Source organism: Oncorhynchus masou, chromosome 29 (assembly GCF_036934945.1).
Source record: "Oncorhynchus masou masou isolate Uvic2021 chromosome 29, UVic_Omas_1.1, whole genome shotgun sequence".
NCBI lineage: Eukaryota > Metazoa > Chordata > Actinopteri > Salmoniformes > Salmonidae > Oncorhynchus > Oncorhynchus masou.
In genome coordinates this window covers 21922484-21942097 of record NC_088240.1, presented here as the reverse complement: position 1 = coordinate 21942097, position 19614 = coordinate 21922484, and the positions used below count along the sequence as shown (strand labels likewise).

General features: G+C 44.2%; 1 protein-coding gene across 2 annotated transcripts; it reads right to left on the bottom strand.

The window, feature by feature from the left end:
* Positions 1-11: 11 nt before the first annotated feature.
* LOC135519192 (zinc finger protein 654-like) lies at positions 12-19591 on the bottom strand. Of its 2 annotated transcripts, none has more exons than XM_064944283.1 (13): positions 19363-19591; positions 15007-15152; positions 8868-8949; positions 8519-8654; positions 8186-8388; positions 7930-8066; positions 5789-5930; positions 5376-5657; positions 3813-5204; positions 2865-3640; positions 2286-2702; positions 1085-2052; positions 12-745 (listed from the first exon to the last, which is right to left on the bottom strand). In XM_064944283.1, the coding sequence occupies exons 1-12, from the start codon at positions 19483-19485 to the stop codon at positions 1086-1088; spliced, it is 4803 nt and encodes a 1600-aa protein (XP_064800355.1). In that variant the 5' UTR covers positions 19486-19591; the 3' UTR covers positions 12-745; position 1085. The 2 variants fall into 2 exon arrangements, with proteins under 2 accessions (XP_064800355.1, XP_064800356.1); XM_064944284.1 differs by having other exon boundaries at positions 1094-2052; positions 19363-19590.
* Positions 19592-19614: the final 23 nt, after the last annotated feature.

The window sequence follows — 19614 nt, the reverse complement described above, 5'->3', positions numbered from 1 at the left end:
TAAAGCACTACTTTAGTTCATACTGTAAATTGTTTATTGAAAACAAGTGACTTTTCTTTAAGAAAAATAGAGTTGAATTGAGGATATTTTCATTGAGTACAAACTTATAACATTGGTACATATAAACAACTAATGCAGGTAAGTGCACATCACCATATTCATCCCATTATGGGCTCTTCAACAGTGATTTTTATTCTCAAATGAATTTTGGAATCACTTTTACAAAATATTTAAATTAAATGCATAGATGATCCATTTCTAATACATTGTGAAACAGTTTAATTTGTCAGAACAAAATCAGTTAAAATCTATATTTTAGTTCAGTATTTTATGTGCCAACTAAAACTTATGCCTAACAATCCAATTAGAATGACTTTTGAAGCACCATACCTACTGTGTGATTCTTCATATTGATTTTAAAGAAAATAAGAATTGAACAAAGAAGTGTAATGACAAAGGCAGTACTGTTCGGTCCACATGTATGTACAGGGAAGTGTAGCAGTAACACTGATTCCAGAGGGTTGTGTGTGTTGTACTTTTAGTGCCCGGCAAACTTCAGGCCACAAGAGTCTGGCCCTACAGCTCTGAGCCGACTGTGCTAGTAGTGCCTGTATTAGGCCCAGTTCAGAGAGTACAGATATAGCACAGAAGTGGAGACACCTGTCTGATAGGAGCATTGTGGCGCTTCATATGGTCTCTGTCGTGCTTGAACATGAAGAGCATTTCACTCCCCTTCACCACTAACCTGGGAAGGAATAGAACAAAATGTATATTTGCTTTACAAAACAGAGTTGTCACATTACTATGCAAATGCTTTTTGTATACGATAGAAAAACTGTTGACCAAGTTCATGTTTCAAAACATTCTCTCCCTTTTGATATAGCTGTGCTCTATTCATTAGGTGTACCGTAGCTCATTTTCAAACATGCATTATGATACATTACAAGCTCAAAACATGTCTCAACAAATTACAATTATGATAAGGTGATATTTGCATGACAATTAATCGTTACCCCAAATGTAATAATGGTCACAGCCATAGCTCCCCGTTTGACAAATTCAGTGAACAGAAACTCCCACGTACGCTACTCACTGTCGTCATCGGAGTCGAAGCTGAAGAGGGAGGAGCAGGTATTTTGGGAGAGATGTTTCTCCAGTTCCTCGGTGCTAGTGAAGGAGGAGAAACACTTGGAGCAGCGCTGTCTTTGAGGGGCCTCCTTCTCAGCCACCACCTCCTTCTTCCCCACCACACTCCTCTTTACCGCAGCCTTACTCTTTTTGCCAGGCCCGCAGGAAGTGACCTCACTGGGCTTCCTGCGCTTGCGCATGCTGAGGGCTGCCTCGGTCAGGTATGTGGAGGGGGGCGGGCGGATGAGGGGAGCTTTGGCCAGTGTTAGGTAGGAAGGATCCTCTTGTTTGAAGGTCTTGTGTTCCGCGATAACCGGTTCCTCTCCGCCAGGCACCACCTGAGCCAAACTGACGATATTGTCCACGTCCCTCATGGTCATAGGCTCAGTGATGTTTTGGAGGATTCTGGGATGGGGGTGTGTGGATGTGGTGGTTTGGGATGGGGGTGTGGGAGAGGTGGTAGTGGTGGCAGGGACGGCTGTCTCGGGGGCTTTGTCTTTCTTATCCTTTTCATCATGGCCGTTGATGAGTTTCAGTGTGCAATGATTGGGAGGTGTGGTGACAGCACCTTGAACAGTGCCTGGAGTCTCCATTGGGCCGTCATAGTCGTTACCGTTGGTGTCTGACTCCGGAGTCTGCCCCTCCTCTTTGGATGCGCTCTGCTCCTCTGTCAGCTCGTCATTAGGCTGGCCCTGGATGTAATGCCTCCACTCATGGTCGTGGAGAGAGGGGAGACGGGAGAAGATCAGCCCACAGCCGGAGTACCCACAGGGGGCTTGGAGAGGCAGGTGCGTATCCATGTGCTCCCAGAGTAAGTGGGTTCTGTAGAAGCGCTGGCCACAGTTCAGGTGGAGACACACCTGTTTCAGAGGAGCATCATGGATCTTCATGTGTTCTAGGAAGTGCTGGTGGTTCCACAGGTACCTGGAACAGAAAAGAATAGAGACATAAGCAACACCATTTTCAACAAGCTACGGCATGTTTTACCGGCTCAACCATCTATAGGCTGGTTCCCCAGCCTAATCATGGAGAGCAGTAGATTTGGTGTTCTAACTGGCTTCTGCAAGTCGTGTCTCAGGCCTGGCCTGAAGAACACCTCAAGGTTGAAATGTTGTTTTGATAGAAATAATTTGACAGCAGTGTGTCCCTCTTTTCACCTGTTACAGTGAAGGCACTTCTCATGCGGATCAGAGCGCCTGCTTTTGGGAGTAGGCGTTTCCCTCTGCCCCCTCCACCCGTGCACTGTCACATCCTGGCTCTTCGCCCTCTGTTTCCAGGGGGCCTCGCCCTCAGGGCTCAGCTCTGTGGTAGCGCCCTGCTCCAGCTCGTCTTTAGACTGGGGCTGGGTATAGTGCCTCCACTCGTGGTCGTGGAGAGAGGGGAGGGTAAAGAAGATCTCCCTACAGCCGGAGTACCCACAGGGGGCCTGGAGAGGGCGGTGGGTGTCTATGTGGTCTTTGAGCTCCTGGGCAGTCTTGAAGCGTTGGTCACAGTTCGTGTGGAGACACGCATGTTTTAGAGGAGCATCGTGGAGCTTCATGTGGTCTCTGTAGTGCTCAATCACCAACAAGAGCCTGGGGCACAACAACAAAAAAGATGGAGACATACGTGACACCATAGTAAAGTTGGAACCCCCACCCCACCTAGATACATTTTGGTCTAGTTGGAGCCTACATATTTTTCTGTGCCTTTGCATCTGACCTGGGAAATAATCTGTGGGGAAAGACCCTTCTTACCTCTGGCAGATCTGGCACTTCCCCTTCCCCCACTGGAAGGTCTTGTCCAGGACGGCTGCGTCCTCCATGTGGTAGGTGACAGCGTGTCTCAGCAGCGATGGGCCAATCTTCATAAAGATGCTGTCACAGCCCTCTGAAGGACACAGGTGGTACTGCTTCTGCTTCCCCTCCTCCTCTCCTCCCTCGCTCTCCTTGTCCTCTCCTCCCTCTGTCTCCTTCCCAGGCACCACCTCTCTCACAATCACCACTTTGTCTTTCACAGTCACCTGTTCATCAGTCACTTCCACAGACTTCAGGTTGTCCATGTCCATTTTACACTTCTGGTTCTGGGTCTTTCTGATCAGGTTTCTCAGGTTCTGGATGATTCTACTCTGCTTGCTCACCACCGGCTTGGCTTTAACACGTTTGGGTTTAGGAGGCTGGTCCGTCGAAGTCGAGGGCTCAGTCACGTTCTCAACAGGTTTCGCTTCGTTCTCTGAAGCTTGATTAATATTCTTTGAGGGATATGTCTCCCCATTGACAGTGGGTTTGACCTTAATGTTGGCTGTGGAAGTTCTCAGTTCCTCTATGTGCTCTAGAACGTGTTCCCTGGCGCGGTTGTACCTTTGGAAGTGTTTGCCGCAAAAGACACAGCTGAGCCTGGTCTTTCTCAGCTTCAGGTGGGCCAGGGTGTGTCTCACCACGTTGCCTCCCTTGAAGAGTTTCTGGCAGTGGCTGCAGTGGAAGCGCAGGTGTTTGGAGCGTACTGGAGCCTTGCCTGGCTTGGTCTGTTCACCCTGCAGGTGCACAAACAAGCTGTTATGCTGTCAAAGTGGAGAGGTGATATTCACAGAACCGGGTGTACTAGATAACCACTAAAGAACTCTGGAGGAAGGTTAAAAATACATTATAGATTAACATTATAGATGAATGAATCACTAGACTTTTTTCTCTCCAGATAACACTAACCTGAGTGTTTGAGTCTGGTCCCGCCTCTGTCACTGTGAATTCACTTTCTCTAGAAAGTAGTTCCTTAGCAGCTGTCCCTTTGGAAAGTTTGGCGTAGATGTGGAACAGTTTCAGTGGACACTCCTCCATCTCCAAGGCTGGACCATCCAACTCTGGGTCAGTCTGCTCACTGGGACCTTCTAAAACCTTCACGTCTGAAGGCTCTACTTCTAAAGGCTCTATGTCAGAAGGCTCTACTACTGAACGTTTGGAGTCTAAAGGCTTTGCATCTGAAGGGTCTACCTCTGAAGGCTCCACTTCAAAAGTTTCCACTTTTAAAGTCTCCACCGCAGAAGTCTCCACCCCCGAAGTCTCCACCGCCGAAGTCTCCACCGCCAAAGTCTCCACCGCCGAAGTCCCCACCGCCGAAGTCCCCACCGCCGAAGTCCCCACCGCCGAAGTCCCCACCGCCGAAGTTTCCACCGCCGAAGTCTCCACCGCCGAAGTCTCCACGTCTGACTCTGGTTTATACTTAAACGGTCTCTCACCATATACACCATTAGGCAGTCCCATGTTAACATATTTCTCAGACTCACTGTGCTGTTGTTTAATACGAACACTGGGTTCTAGATGACTCTCTACCACTTCCCGGTCAACAGGCACTTCATTTTCAGGGAAGGACAGCTCCATGCCAAATATAGTCCGACGGTAAGGTCTCTTACTCTCCATTCCCTGCCTCATCTCTCTCTTATTTTCCTTTTCATGCCCCCTCTCTTTCCCCTCCCCTCCCTGTCTCTTATCCTCTCCTCTCATTCCCTCCCGTCGCTTCTCCCTCATTCCCCCTGGGGATATGTTCTCCGTCTGTCTGGTCATCTCCAGGAGCAGCCATCTTGGTTTCCTGCTGCGTCTCTTCAGGATCTTGTTCTTCACATGTCTTGCCAGGTATTCTCTCTGCCGATTGGCCGGTAGCTTGGTGGAGCTTTCAGAACTGAGATTGTGAATGAGGGAGTACTTAATGTCTGGGTCGTCAGCATACTCAATATCTGACCTACACTTTCTTCTCCTCCACCTCCTCTTCCTCCTCCTCCTCCTCACAGGGAAGTCCTCTGTCTGTGACTCAGGAGCATCCCCATTCAATACCTCTTCGGGTTCCTGACCTACAGTGTCAGAGCTCTCTAGTGCTGTGTTAGTGTGTGGGTGGAGGTGGGAGGCATCTGTGTGTATTCTGCATGTCTCCTCCTCCATCCAGTAGCTTGGTATCCACTCCTCCTCCACCTCTTCCAACTCCTCTTCCTCCTTCAGCTCATTTAGAGCATCCCTCGTGGCCTTGTCAGTCATCAGCTCCAGACAGTGGGTTCTCAGGGTCAGCAGATTCCAGAACTCTGGGTCAAAGAACAGACCTTCCTTCAGCACCTAGACCAGGACAGAGTTTTCAATTCTAAGTATTAGATGAGGAAATCCAATGAGGAAATCCAACATTTTCTTACATAGAAAAAGAATACATAGCCCAATGGGCTTTCAAATGCCATACTGTACAATGAAATACACATTTGACAAACGTACTCCCCGGAGCCCGTCTCTGACCTGTAGGATATAGAAGCGGATGTTGGTTCTGACATGGGTGTGCTGGGGGTGTGGCTCCTCATCGGGGTATGTGTAGAGCAGATACATGGTCTTGTAGGCCTCCATGCTACGTTCCAGACAGAACACCAGCAAGGCACAGAGGCGACATACCTCCAGGTCCCTGGGGAGCAGGAAGGCCATGGTCTTACACAGTAGACAGCGTGTTACAGGGTCAGACTGGAGGTCTGTCTGTAACGCTGTAGCACAAAGCTCCACACACAATGGCACTCCCTCACTACCCATCTGGCAAAGAAATAGGAACAAAGTTTTATATTTAATTATGTAAATAGCAGAACAACAAAGTTGATTTCTAAGTCAGGGTAAACTAAGCAAACAAGAGTGTCATATTTGTTGGTGGTTGGCTGTACACCCACCTCTGCTGTGATGACTTTGATGAAGGGGAAGATGGCGCTGGCGTTGATGGCGGAGAGCATCAGCTGGCGACACTCAGACAGGAATCCCTGCTTAGAGGGATGGGCCCTGAGGTACAGTCTGCTCCACAAGAACACCAGATCCCTGTATGAACGCAACATTCTATTATGTTACAGTACTGTATTATTACTGACCAGATTTAGTACAGTTGTGGACAAAAGTTTTGAGAATTAAACAAATATTAATTTTCACAAAGTCTGCTGCCTCAGTTTGTATGATGGCAATTTGCATATACTCCATAATGTTATGAAGAGTGATCAGATGAGGCAAAGACGTTTGGAGGATGGCCTGGTGTCAAGAAGGGCAGCAAAGAAGCCACTTCTCTACAGGAAAAACATCAGGGACAGACTGATATTCTGCAAAAGGTACAGGGATTGGACTGCTGAGGACTGGGGTAAAGTCATTTTCTCTGATGAATCCCCTTTCCGATTGTTTGGGGCATCCGGAAAAAAGCTTGTCCGGAGAAGACAAGGTGAGCGCTACCATCAGTCCTGTGTGCCAACAGTAAAGCATCCTGAGACCATTCATGTGTGGGGTTGCTTCTCAGAACACAGCCGTGAATAAAGAATGGTACCAACACATCCTCCGAGAGCAACTTCTCCCAACCATCCAGGAACAGTTTGGTGACAAACAATGCCTTTTCCAGCATGAAGGAGCACCTTGCCATATGGCAAAAGTGATAACTAGGTGGTTCGGGGAACAAAACATCAATATTTTGGGTCCATGGCCAGGAAACTCCCCAGACCTGAATCCCATTGAGAACTTGTGGTCAATCCTCAAGAGGCGGGTGGACAAACAAAAGCCCACAAATTCTGACAAACTCCAAGCATTGATTATGCAAGAATGAGCTGCCATCAGTCAGGATGTGGCCCAGAAGATAATTTACAGTATGCCAGGGTGGATTGCAGAGGTCTTGAAAAAGAAGGGTCAACACTGCAAATATTGACTCTTTGCATAAACTTCATGTAATTGTCAATACAAGCTTATGAAATGCTTGTAATAATAACACTTATGAAATGCTTGTAATAATACTTCAGTATTCCATAGTAACATCTGACAAAAATATCTAAAGACACTGAAGCAGCAAACTTTGTGGAAATTAATATTTGTGTCATTCTCAAAACTTTTGGCCACGACTGTACATGAAGTATACATCACAGTGTTACTGACCATATGTAGTACATATATCACAGTGTTACTGACCAGATGTAGTACATGAAGTATATATATCAGTGTTACTGACCAGATGTAGTACATGAAGTATATATATATCACAGTGTTACTGACCAGATGTAGTACATAAAATATATATATATCACAGTGTTACTGACCAGATGTAGTACATAAAGTATATATACCACAGTGTTACTGACCATATGTAGTACATATATCAGTGTTACTGACCAGATGTAGTACATGAAGTATATATATCAGTTACTGACCAGATGTAGTACATGAAGTATATATCACAGTGTTACTGACCAGATGTAGTACATGAAGTATATATATCAGTGTTACTGACCAGATGTAGTACATGAAGTATATATATCAGTGTTACTGAGCAGATGTAGTACATGAAGTATATATATCACAGTGTTACTGACCAGATGTAGTACATGAAGTATATATATCAGTGTTACTGACCAGATGTAGTACATGAAGTATATATATCACAGTGTTACTGACCAGATGTAGTACATGAAGTATATATATCAGTGTTACTGACCAGATGTAGTACATAAAACATATATATCACAGTGTTACTGACCAGATGTAGTACATGAAGTATATATACCACAGTGTTACAGACCATATGTAGTACGTAATATCACAGTGTTACTGACCAGATGTAGTACATGAAGTATATATACCACAGTGTTACTGACCATATGATGTACATATATCACAGTGTTACTGACCAGATGTAGTACATGAAGTATATATATCAGTTACTGACCAGATGTAGTACATGAAGTATATATATCACAGTGTTACTGACCAGATGTAGTACATAAAATATATATATCACAGTGTTACTGACCAGATGTAGTACATGAAGTATATATATCACAGTGTTACTGACCAGATGTAGTACATGTCTCCGTTGTGTAGCCGTTGGCTGAGGAAGGCTTTGCACAGAGACAGCAGCAGCTCATCTTTCTCCTGGCTCTCTGCATTACAGATTATCTCTACTGCGTCTCTGCCATCTATCTCAGCCATCTGAGGGAGGAAACAAAACCATGAGTCCATGCTGATGATGCTCATTGTCCATCAACCTACTCTGATTAGAGAGACTGTATAAAGATAGAGTGAAAGGTAGTTATAGATGGTTGCTGTACCTCCTCGTGCAGGTGTTGATGTAGTGAAGCCTTGCACAGGCATGTGAGGTAGGCCTGGTGGAAGAACAGGTGCCTCCACACCTCTGGGTGCTCCAGGCAGCACTTAGCCAGGGCCATGGCCTCCTGCACGCGCTCACAGGCCTGCAGGTACCGCACACGCAGCTCAAAGAACATTGGCTTCTCTGAGCTCAAATACTTTTCCACTTTAACAGAGAGAGAGAGAGTGGGAGAAGGAATAGAGGGAAAAAGGAAGAGGGGGAGAGGAGATAAAAGACAATAAGAAATGCATAGGAACCTCACAACCAAAAAAACAAACAGAGAATGTATATGTACCTTCTGTCTGTGTGAGGGCTGTGTCTTTCAGGATGGATTGCAGAGCGGGTCTCTCCCAGGGACCACCATCTTTGATGATCTGCCTCACCTGCAGCAGGTACACGTTCCTGTGTCTCAGCAGGCGGCGATGACAGGCCTACAGACGAGTAATAAAAAAATAAAAGATAGTCACACACTCTATATATAAACTCCCAGTAATGTATTGGGTAAATCACCAACGTTTCGGGCATCACTGTGCCTTCTTCAGGGTCAAAGAGGAGGAAATGGGACTCACATTAACACTGTTTACATGGATCATCATGATGATTGCACTCAGTGAGAATAAAAACATTACACTTTTTTGCCTCACCTGAAAAGAGGCTAATATGTCCCTCAGGGGGGCCTCTAGGAACTCCTCTTTCCCGAAGAACAACATCAGCTCAAAGAAGCTCCTGAAAATTACATTTACACACACACACACACACACACACACACACACACACACACACACACACACACAGTGCATTTGGAAAGTATTCAGACCCATTCCACTTTTCCACATTTTGTTACGTTACAGCATTATTCTAAATTTGATTAAATACATTTTTTTACTCAATCTACACACAATACCCCATAATGACAAAGCGAAAAAAGGTTTTTAGACATTTTTCCAAATTAATTGCATTTAAAAACAGATACTTTATTTACATGAGTATTCAGACCTTTTGCTATGAGACTCGAAATTGAGCTCAGGTGCATCCTATTTCCATTGATCATCCTTGAGATGTTTCTACAACTTGATTGGAGTCCACCTCTGGTAAATTTAAATGATTGGACATGATTTGGAAAGGCACATGCCTGTCTATATAAAGTCCCACAGTTGTCAGTGCATGGTAGAGCAAAAACCAAGCCATCAGGTCGAAGGAATTGTCCATAGAGCTCCGAGACAGGATTGTGTCAAGGCACAGATCTGGGGAAAGACACCAAAGAAATTCTGCAGCATTGAAGGTTCCCAAGAACACAGTGGCCTCCATCATTCTTAAATGAAAGAAGTTTGGTACCACCAACACTCTTCCTAGAGCTGGCCGCCCTGCCAAACTGAGCAATCAGGGGAGAAGGGCCTTGATCAAGGACAGGATTATGTCGAGGCACATATCTGGGGAAGGGTACCAAAACATTTCAGATCCTCTGAAACTCTGTCAGGTTGGATGGGTAGCGTCGCTGCACAGCTACTTTCAGGTCTCTCCAGAGATATTCGATCTGGGTTAAAGTCCGGGCCACTCACAAGGTCCTTCAGCGACTTGTCCTGCATTGTCTTGGCTGTGTGCTTAGGGTCGTTGGAAGGTTGGAAGGTGAACCTTTGCCCCATTCTGAGGTCCTGAGCGCTCTGGCTATAAGCGCTCTCCACCACCACGCTTCACTGACCCTAGAGATGGTGCCAGGTTTCCTCCAGACGTGAGGCTTGGCATTTAGGCCAAAGTGCTCAATATTGGTTTCATTAGACCAGAGAATCTTGTTTCCTGTAGTCTGAGAGTCCTTTAGGTACATCCATGTGGGCTGTCATGTGCTTTTTACTGAGGAGTGGCTTACGTCTGGCAACTCTACCATAAATGCCTGATTGGTGGAGTGCTGCAGAGATGGTTGTGCTTCTGGAACTATATATACACACACAGTATCAGTCAAAAGTTTAGACACACCTACTCATTCCTGGGTTTTCTATATTTTGACTATTTTCTACAATGTAGAATAAGACATCAAAACTATGAAATAACAAATATGGAATCATGTCGTAAACAAAACAAAAAAGTCTTAAACAAATCAAAATATTTGTATATTTGCGATTCTTCAAAAAGTCACCCTTTGCCTTGATGACAGCTTTGCACACTCTTGGCATTCTCTCAGCCAGCTTCATGAGGTAGTCACCTGGAATGCATTTGATTTAACAGGTGTGCCTTGTTAAAAGTTCATTTGTGGAATTTCTTTCCTTCTTAATGCATTTGAGCCAATCAGTTGTGTTGTGACATGGGATGGGTGGTAGAGAAGATAGCCCTATTTGGTAAAAGACCAAGTCCATATTGTCAAGAACAACTCAAATAAGCAAAGAGAAACAACAGTCCATTATTACATTAAGACATGAAGATCAGTCAATCTGGAAAATATCAAGAACTTTTAAAGTTTCTTCAAGTGCAGTCGCAAATCCATCAAGCGCTATGACAAAACTGGCTCTCATGAGGACCGCCACAGGAAAGGAAGACCCAGAGTTACCTCTGCTGCAGAGGATAAGTTCATTAGAGTAACCAGCCCCAGAAATTGCAGCCCAAATAAATGCTTCACAGAGTTTAAGTAACAGACACATCTCAACATCAACTGTTCAGAGGGGACTGCGTGAATCAGTGCTTCATGGTCAAATTGCTGCAAAGAAACCACTATTAAAGGACACCAATAAGAAGAAGAGACTTCCTTGGGCCAAGAAACACGAGCAATGGACATTAGACCGGTGGAAATCTGTCCTTTGGTCTCATGAGTCCAAATTTGAGATTTTGGGTTCCAACCGCCGTGTCTTTGTGAGAACCAGAATAGGTGAACAGATGATCTCCGCATGTGTGGTTTCCACCATGAAGCATGGAGGAGGTGGTGTGATGGTGTGGGGTTGCTTTGCTGGTGACACTGTCAGTGATATATTTAGAATACAAGGCACACTTAATCTGCATGGCTACCACAGCGATACGCCTTCCCATCTGGTTTGTGCTTAGTGGGACTATCATTTGTATTTCAACAGGACAATTACCCAAAACACACCTCCAAGCTGCGTAAGGGCTATTTGACCAAGAAGGAGAGTGATGGTGCTGCATCAGATGACCTGGCCTCCACAATCACCCGACCTCAACCCAATTGAGATGGTTTGGAATGAGTTGGACTGCAGAGAGAAGGAAAAGCAGCCAACAAGTGCTCAGCATATGTGGGAACTCTTCAAGACTGTTGCTTGAGAGAATGCCAAGGATGTGCAAAGCTGTCATCAAGGATAATGGTGGCTACTTTGAAGAATCGCAAATATAAAATATATTTTGATTTGTTTAACACTTTTTTGGTTACTTCGTGATTCCATATGTGTTATTTCAAAGTTTGGTGCCTTCACTGTTATTCTACAATGTAGAAAATAGTCCAAATAAAGAAAAACCCTTGAATGAGTAGGTGTGTCCAAACTTTTGACTGGTACTATCTATATATACACACAGTTGAAGTTGGAGGTTTACATGCACCTTAGCCAAATACATTTAAACTCAGTTGTTCACAATTCCTGACATTTAATCCTAGTAAAAAAAATCACTGTCTTAGGTCAGTTACAGGCTGACCACACCGCTCGTGTTGTGTGCGCAAGCATTGCAAAATAAATTTAGAAATCTATGTAATTAAATTATTGTGCGCGCCAACGAGTGTCTGCGTTGCCAAGGGCTAAAATAGAAATCAGTTCCATTTCTGACGCAGATTGCGCTGCAAGTCCTGCCTCTCCCATCTCCTCATTGGTTTATAGAAGCAGGTACCCACGTGACATCTCCTCATTGGTTATACCCACGTGGGTGACTGAAAAACAAACAAGGTCAGTGGCGGTAATGCACCTAATTTATGAAAGTTGCCAATCGCAATATAAAGTCAAAAGAAGAAAAAGCCTGGAAGGAAGAGAGATGACTAGAGACGATTTGGTTGACTGTTTTATGTGTGGATTAATTGCCGGAGTAGAGGACCTTGTGCATTTCAGGTAAAATAACAACTCAATGTTTATATTCCAGGACAAATTAGCTAGCAACAGCAAGCTAGCTAAATAGGATAACTTTGCTAGCAAGTGCAAGCTAGCTAGCTAAATTACCATAAAGGTTGAATGCTTTTCGACTTGTCTCCATATTAATGTAATTGGTTCAGAGTTTGTTTTGATATTTTAACCTGAGTGTCGTGATCGCGTTTGGTGTGGGGGGACAAAATAAATGTATGCGCGCAGCCGGTTTGGGTTCCATGTAAGGATCTTTAAGCTTTAACTTCCTGACTGATGTCTTGAGATGTTGGTTCAATATATCCACATAATTCTCCTCCTCATGATGCCATCTAATTTGTGAAGTGCACCAGTCCCTCCTAAAGCAAAGCACCACCAGAACATGATGCTGCCAACCCCATGCTTCACTTTGGGATGGTGTTCTTCGGCTTGCAAGCCTCCCCCTTTTCCTCCAAACATAACGATGGTAATTATGGCCAAACAGTTCTATTTTTGTTTCATCAGACCAGAGGACATTTCTCCAAAAAGTGTTATCTTTGTCCCCATGTGCAGTTGCAAACCGTAGTCAGGCTTTTTTATGGTGGTTTTGGAGCAGTGGCTTCTTCCTTGCTGAGCGGCCTTTCAGGTTATGTCGATATAGGACTCGTTTTACTGTGGATATAGATACTTTTGTACCTGTTTCCTCTAGCATCTACACAGGGTCCTTTGCTGTTGTTCTGGGATTGATTTGCACTTTCTGCACCAAAGTGCGTTCATCTCTAAGAGACAGAACATGTCTCCTTCCTGAGCAGTAAGACGGCTGCGAGGTCCCATGGTGTTTATACTTGCGTACTATTGTTTGTACAGATGAACGTGGTACCTTCAGGCATTTTTTCTGAGGTATTGGATGATCTCTTTTGATTTGCCCATGATGTCAAGCAAAGAGGCACTGAGTTTGAAGGTAGGCCTTGAAATACATCCACAGGTACACCTCCAACATATATATACATATATATATATATATATATATACAGTGCCTTGCGAAAGTATTCGACCCCCTTGAACTTTGCGACCTTTTGCCACATTTCAGGCTTCAAACATAAAGATATAAAACTGTATTTTTTTGTGAAGAATCAACAACATATGGGACACAATCATGAAGTGGAACGACATTTATTGGATATTTCAAAGTTTTTTAACAAATCAAAAACTGAAAAATTGGGCGTGCAAAATTATTCAGCCCCCTTAAGTTAATACTTTGTAGCGCCACCTTTGGCTGCGATTACAGCTGTAAGTCGCTTGGGGTATGTCTCTATCAGTTTTGCACATCGAGAGACTGAATTTTTTCCCCATTCCTCCTAGCATAACAGCTCAAGCTCAGTGAGGTTGGATGGAGAGCATTTGTGAACAGCAGTTTTCAGTTCTTTCCACAGATTCTCGATTGGATTCAGGTCTGGACTTTGACTTGGCCATTCTAACACCTGGATATGTTTATTTTTGAACCATTCCATTGTAGATTTTGCTTTATGTTTTGGATCATTGTCTTGTTGGAAGACAAATCTCCGTCCCAGTCTCAGGTCTTTTGCAGACTCCATCAGGTTTTCTTCCAGAATGGTCCTGTATTTGGCTCCATCCATCTTCCCATCAATTTTAACCATCTTCCCTGTCCCTGCTGCAGAAAAGCAGGCCCAAACCATGATGCTGCCACCACCATGTTTGACAGTGGGGATGGTGTGTTCAGGGTTATGAGCTGTGTTGCTTTTACGCCAAACATAACGTTTTGTATTGTTGCCAAAAAGTTCAATTTTTGGTTTCATCTGTCCAGAGCACCTTCTTCCACATGTTTGGTGTGTCTCCCAGGTGGCTTGTGGCAAACTTTAAACGACACTTTTTGTGGATATCTTTAAGAAATGGCTTTCATCTTGCCACTTCCATAAAGGCCAGATTTGTGCAATATACGACTGATTGTTGTCCTATGGACAGAGTCTCCCACCTCAGCTGTAGATCTCTGCAGTTCATCCAGAGTGATCATGGGCCTCTTGGCTGCATCTCTGATCAGTCTTCTCCTTGTATGAGCTGAAAGTTTAGAGGGACAGCCAGGTCTTGGTAGATTTGTAGTGGTCTGATACTCCTTCCATTTCAATATTATCGCTTGCACAGTGCTCCTTGGGATGTTTAAAGCTTGGGAAATCTTTTTGTATCCAAATCCGGCTTTAAACTTCTTCACAACAGTATCTCGGACCTGCCTGGTGTGTTCCTTGTTCTTCATGATGCTCTCTGCGCTTTTAACGGACCTCTGAGACTATCACAGTGCAGGTGCATTTATACGGAGACTTGATTACACACAGGTGGATTGTATTTATCATCATTAGTCATTTAGGTCAACATTGGATCATTCAGAGATCCTCACTAAACTTCTGGAGAGAGTTTGCTGCACTGAAAGTAAAGGGGCTGAATAATTTTGCACGCCCAATTTTTCAGTTTTTGATTTGTTAAAAAAGTTTGAAATATCCAATAAATGTCGTTCCACTTCATGATTGTGTCCCACTTGTTGTTGATTCTTCACAAAAAAATACGTACGTACACATACATATACATATATATATATATATACATATATATATATATATATATATATATATATATATATATATGTATGTATGCACGCATGTATATGTATGCGCATTGTAGAAAGAGAATATTCAAGTCAGCCTTCTACAGTGTGGGTCAGCATTTACATGATGAAAACCAAACAAGTACTTACAAAGCCAAGCTGCTGAGAGCATAATTGACGTGCTGACAGTCATCGGGGTAGGCAACAGTGGCTCTGGTGAAGCAGGTCAGAGCCGTCCGCAGCACCTTCAGCTGGGGCAGCGGCACCTGCCATCTCCCTGTGTGCACCTCTACCAGCTTTACAGGGAGACAGAGAAACAGGGGCTGTGATTGAGATACACAGGCCAGTGCAGAATATTGGATCCGTATGTCATGGGTTGTTGTGTTTTCTGAATTCTGAAATATTAAAACCTTTTTTCAGGTGAGGTATTGTAGAGATCTCAGCATCTCTGCAGTCGAAACTTGTGTAGCTGGCTAGCAATCTAGATTTTAGACCATGTGGCAAGGGAATGCTTCAGAGAAGAGTGCTGCTCATCTGAAATGTTTTAGTAGTTGCTAGCTCAAATTGGGTTTCATTGCTCGTTAGATGTGCTGGGTAGTACCACCTCAAGACTTACTATAAAATCAAGTGACAGCGCACCTTATTTGTCAATGTTTTTTGGCAAGTGGAGTGAGCCAATATATTTTTTTGCATGATCCTCTCTTTGACTAGACTACTGACGTTGTGACGCCATGCCCATTTCCTGAAGAATGTGTGTATACTTCATATTTTGGCAAATTTAGTATGCAGGAACTTTTGGCATACTCACTACATCCATACTATGACCAATAAGCATACTATATAATCAGTGCGGGTTAGTATGAGTATTCGAACACAGCTGTAGTTAGTTTCTAGTAATCTCTCCTAGTTCAGTCTTCTTTAGATTTTATATGGCATTTGTCAAGCAACTTTAAATTGCATCAAACAACTGGACTGGAGTGTGGACCTCATTCGTCTGTCATTCACCCACGTGGGTATATCCTAAAAACAACTGAGATGGGAGAGGTGGGACTTGCAGCGCAACATGCGTCTAAAATAGAACCAAATTCTATTTTAACGCCTGGTTATGTAAATACTTGTTGACACACGCGAGCAGTTTGGATGAAATTATTGAATAACATGCATGTGTACATTTGTTTTGCAGGCGTTGTGGTCAGCATGTTACACAGCAAGTGGCAATATATTTCAGGAACTGAGCGCCTTACCACTGTGAGGTAACTGTCCAGAACCACATTTGTAAGCGATGGACATTATTTTATTATGAGTGTGCCAGTGGACTTATGGTAAGTATGCTTTACTGAGAAAGTGTTGGGATCAGGTACAATTACCCACCCCTAAACGAATATTTATGAGCAATTCCCCCCACCTACAACTTCTCACCTTAATGCATTATTTTATTTTTCTTGGAGGGGCTGAAATTGGGGCTGATCTCAACTATGCGTATCCAGTCGTTGAGATCTGATTCTGCGCAGCGCAAGATGAAACATGCACATCATCAATCAACCACATTTCTCAAATACTTTGGGGCTAAATTCCAGCAAAAATTGGGAGAAGGGTGCAAGTGCAGTTCAGAGCGACCCTGCATGTGCAGGAACCCCTCTATTGGTACATGTTTATTAAAATAGGACAGGCGGGAGCGCTCCAGTGCAGTACGTGGTGTTAATGCACAATGTTGGATATCAGCCGCAGATAAACTCCATTAGTCCGGTACACAGCAGGCGGGGGCTACACCGTGTGCTAACTAGCTATGTGCGCTAGCTAACAAGCACATGGTGTCGCTACTTTATTTTATTTATCCGCAACGACCTGGGGAATAATTACAGGGAGAGGAGGGGGATGAATTCGCAATTGTAAACTGGAGATTATTAGGTGACCGTGATGGTTTGAGGGACAGGTTGGGAATTTAGCCAGGACACCGGGGTTAACACCCCTTAACACCCCTACTCTTACGATAAGTGCCATGGGATCTTTAATAACCTGAGAGTCAGGACGCCCGTTTAACGTCCCATCCGAAAGACGGCACACTACACAGGGAAGTGTCCCCAAACACTGCCCTGGGGCATTGGGATATTTTTTTAGACCAGAGGAAAGAGTGCCTCCTACTGGCCCTCCAACACCACTTCCAGCAGCATCTGGTCTCCCATCCAGGAACTGACCAGGACCAACCCTGCTTAGCTTCAGAAACAAGCCAGCAGTGGTACCTAGTTAGCTAGCACACGGTATCGCCCCAGCCTGCTATTCTAGTTGGAGGCGGGTGCTACCGGTAAACAGTGTTCTTCGTCCCCGTCTATCAAGCACTGCTTTCCCAAAGTTCTGTTAAATACGATGAGGGCAATCTCGAACACGGTGTCGCTAACTAACACATACTATCGCTCCAACCTGGCGTTCTTGCGGGAGCGACCGGCTGACTGTCCTCCGCCACTGCCTGTTGGGCACTGTTTTCCAGCATCTCTGTTCCGCAGGCAGAAGAAAAGGCCACTGTCTACCAGTGTCGATCCCGTTAACTAGCAAGGAGGACTTCGGGAGTCAGGGGATTAAAAAACCTCAGATAATACTTTTATTTATCACATTCAAAAGTGTGAAGATGTGCCCGGGGGAGGGTGGCCTAACTACTTACAAAATGTGTGCTTCTGACGAAGTAAGATACCTTAACATTTAAGGTCATTTCATAAAATTTGAGGCTCACTAGTTGCTCATTCAACATATTTGCTGCTACTTCAATCAGTCCCGTTTTAAAAGACTCCCTTCTTATGTTTTCCATTCCTTGAGACCAACCAGAAATGATTTATTGGCCAAATATTCCCAGATTTTTATAAAACAGCCACACATGTGGACTCTCGTTTCTGCATCACCAAATTCTGCGTCAGGCAAAAAAGTAGGTTACGCGTGTTTCTATTAGCACGTCCAGTGCCGCGAGAGCAAGACTAGTGGAGCGCTTCCCACAATGGTGCTCATTTAAAGTCAGATCAAAGCTGCTGAATCAATGACAAAACATATATTTGTACTGCTCTAATTACATTGATAACTAGTTTATAGTAGCAATAAGGCTATTGGTGGCATATGGCCAATATACCACGGCTAAGGGTTGTATCCAGGCACTCCGTGTTGTAGTACACTTAAGAACAGCCCTTACCTCTGGTATATTGGCCATATACCACACCCCCTCGGGCCTTATTGCCTAATTAACACAATCTGCTGTAATTTGTTCACAAAAAATGAAGATCTAAATGCATATTCCCATGAAACTGATTTGAGATCAAGTGATTGACATGGAGATGCAATTTGGACGTTTCACGTGAATAATTGTCATTCATGGTTAACAGTGATGGCCCATATTGAAACAAGGTATGCCTTACTTGGTGTTTGGGTGTATTAAAAATAGAGGGCGCTGCCGTTTTTTTGTATTTTATTATGCAGGCTACACTGTCCCACAATCATCCTGTTGTCCTCCATATGGGTATTTTAAAATGTGGTCACCCTAGCTTTTTGCCAAGAGACATAGCTATGTGACAGCTTTAGCTAGCGTATCATTAGCCAACTGGCTAAATGTAAACACTAACATATTACAGCACAGCTAGCTTACATGTCAGCTTATTGTCATTTTAGCTAAACTTGTGGACACAATCAGTAACGTTCGGCTTCTTCACAGTGATAGGTAGACAGTTATAGCGTTTCAATCGGTGACGTCACTTGCTCTGAGACCTTGAAGTAGTGGTTCCCCTTGCGCTGCAAGGGCCACGGCTTTTGTGGAGCGATGGGTAACGATGCTTCGTGGGTGACTGTTGTTGATGTGTACAGAGGGCCCCTGGTTCCTGCCCGGGTATGGGTTACGCTCCCCGGAGCGTACACTGGATGCTGAGGTGTAGGGTTGATCAGAGCGTTCTGGCCTCACAACAACAACAGTCAAGCACCCAAGCTAAATGAGCTCGCTAACAAGCCACATCCAGAGACAAATGAGAGGACACCTCACTCTAGCCATTTTAATCACCCCCAGCAGAACTGGTTAGGCTGTTTTCATGTTATTTAGAGCGGTGGTGACTGTACTGCTAGCATGACATTTACAGTACTGACACCGGTCATATTCAACGGATGTTGCGCGTTCGTAAATTCCTCATTCTTCGAGTGCATGAATTCTGAGTAGATGGCTAGAGTGAATTTACGAACGCACCCATAGTTAGCGTGTAACGTCACATAGTGGTAGCTAAAGTTAGCTAGCAAGCCAAGTCAAGGAGAAATAAAAGCTCTGTGGGCTAACGTTATAGGCCAGTATGGGTTGACTGAATTTAGCTAGCTAATTAATGCGATGCTACGTAACGTTAGCAAATAAATTACTTTACTAGCCATCTACAGTAGCTGAACAGCCTTGCTTCGTACTGCAAGCAACTGGCTACTTCGTAGCTAGCAAGCTTGGCGTAAGAACTCGCCTCTCTCCCAACTAAAACCAGGAATTGGCGTGATTTAGCTTACCTTACAAAACTCGGAGCAGTATTCTTTGCTTTGTACTGAACAGTTGTCGTTAGAGTATATGTATAAAGTCTCCAGTTCCAATTCTAGCCTGTCTGTTTCCAAATCACTTTCCCCCTCCGCCATACTGGCTCGTTTACCTTGCACATAAAGGGACTTCTAGCGGATAGGTTAACAAACTACAACAACTAATATCCTGGATCAAGATTGGATAACTACATCAATATGAAGGGTTATGAGAAAGCAAGGCAGTTG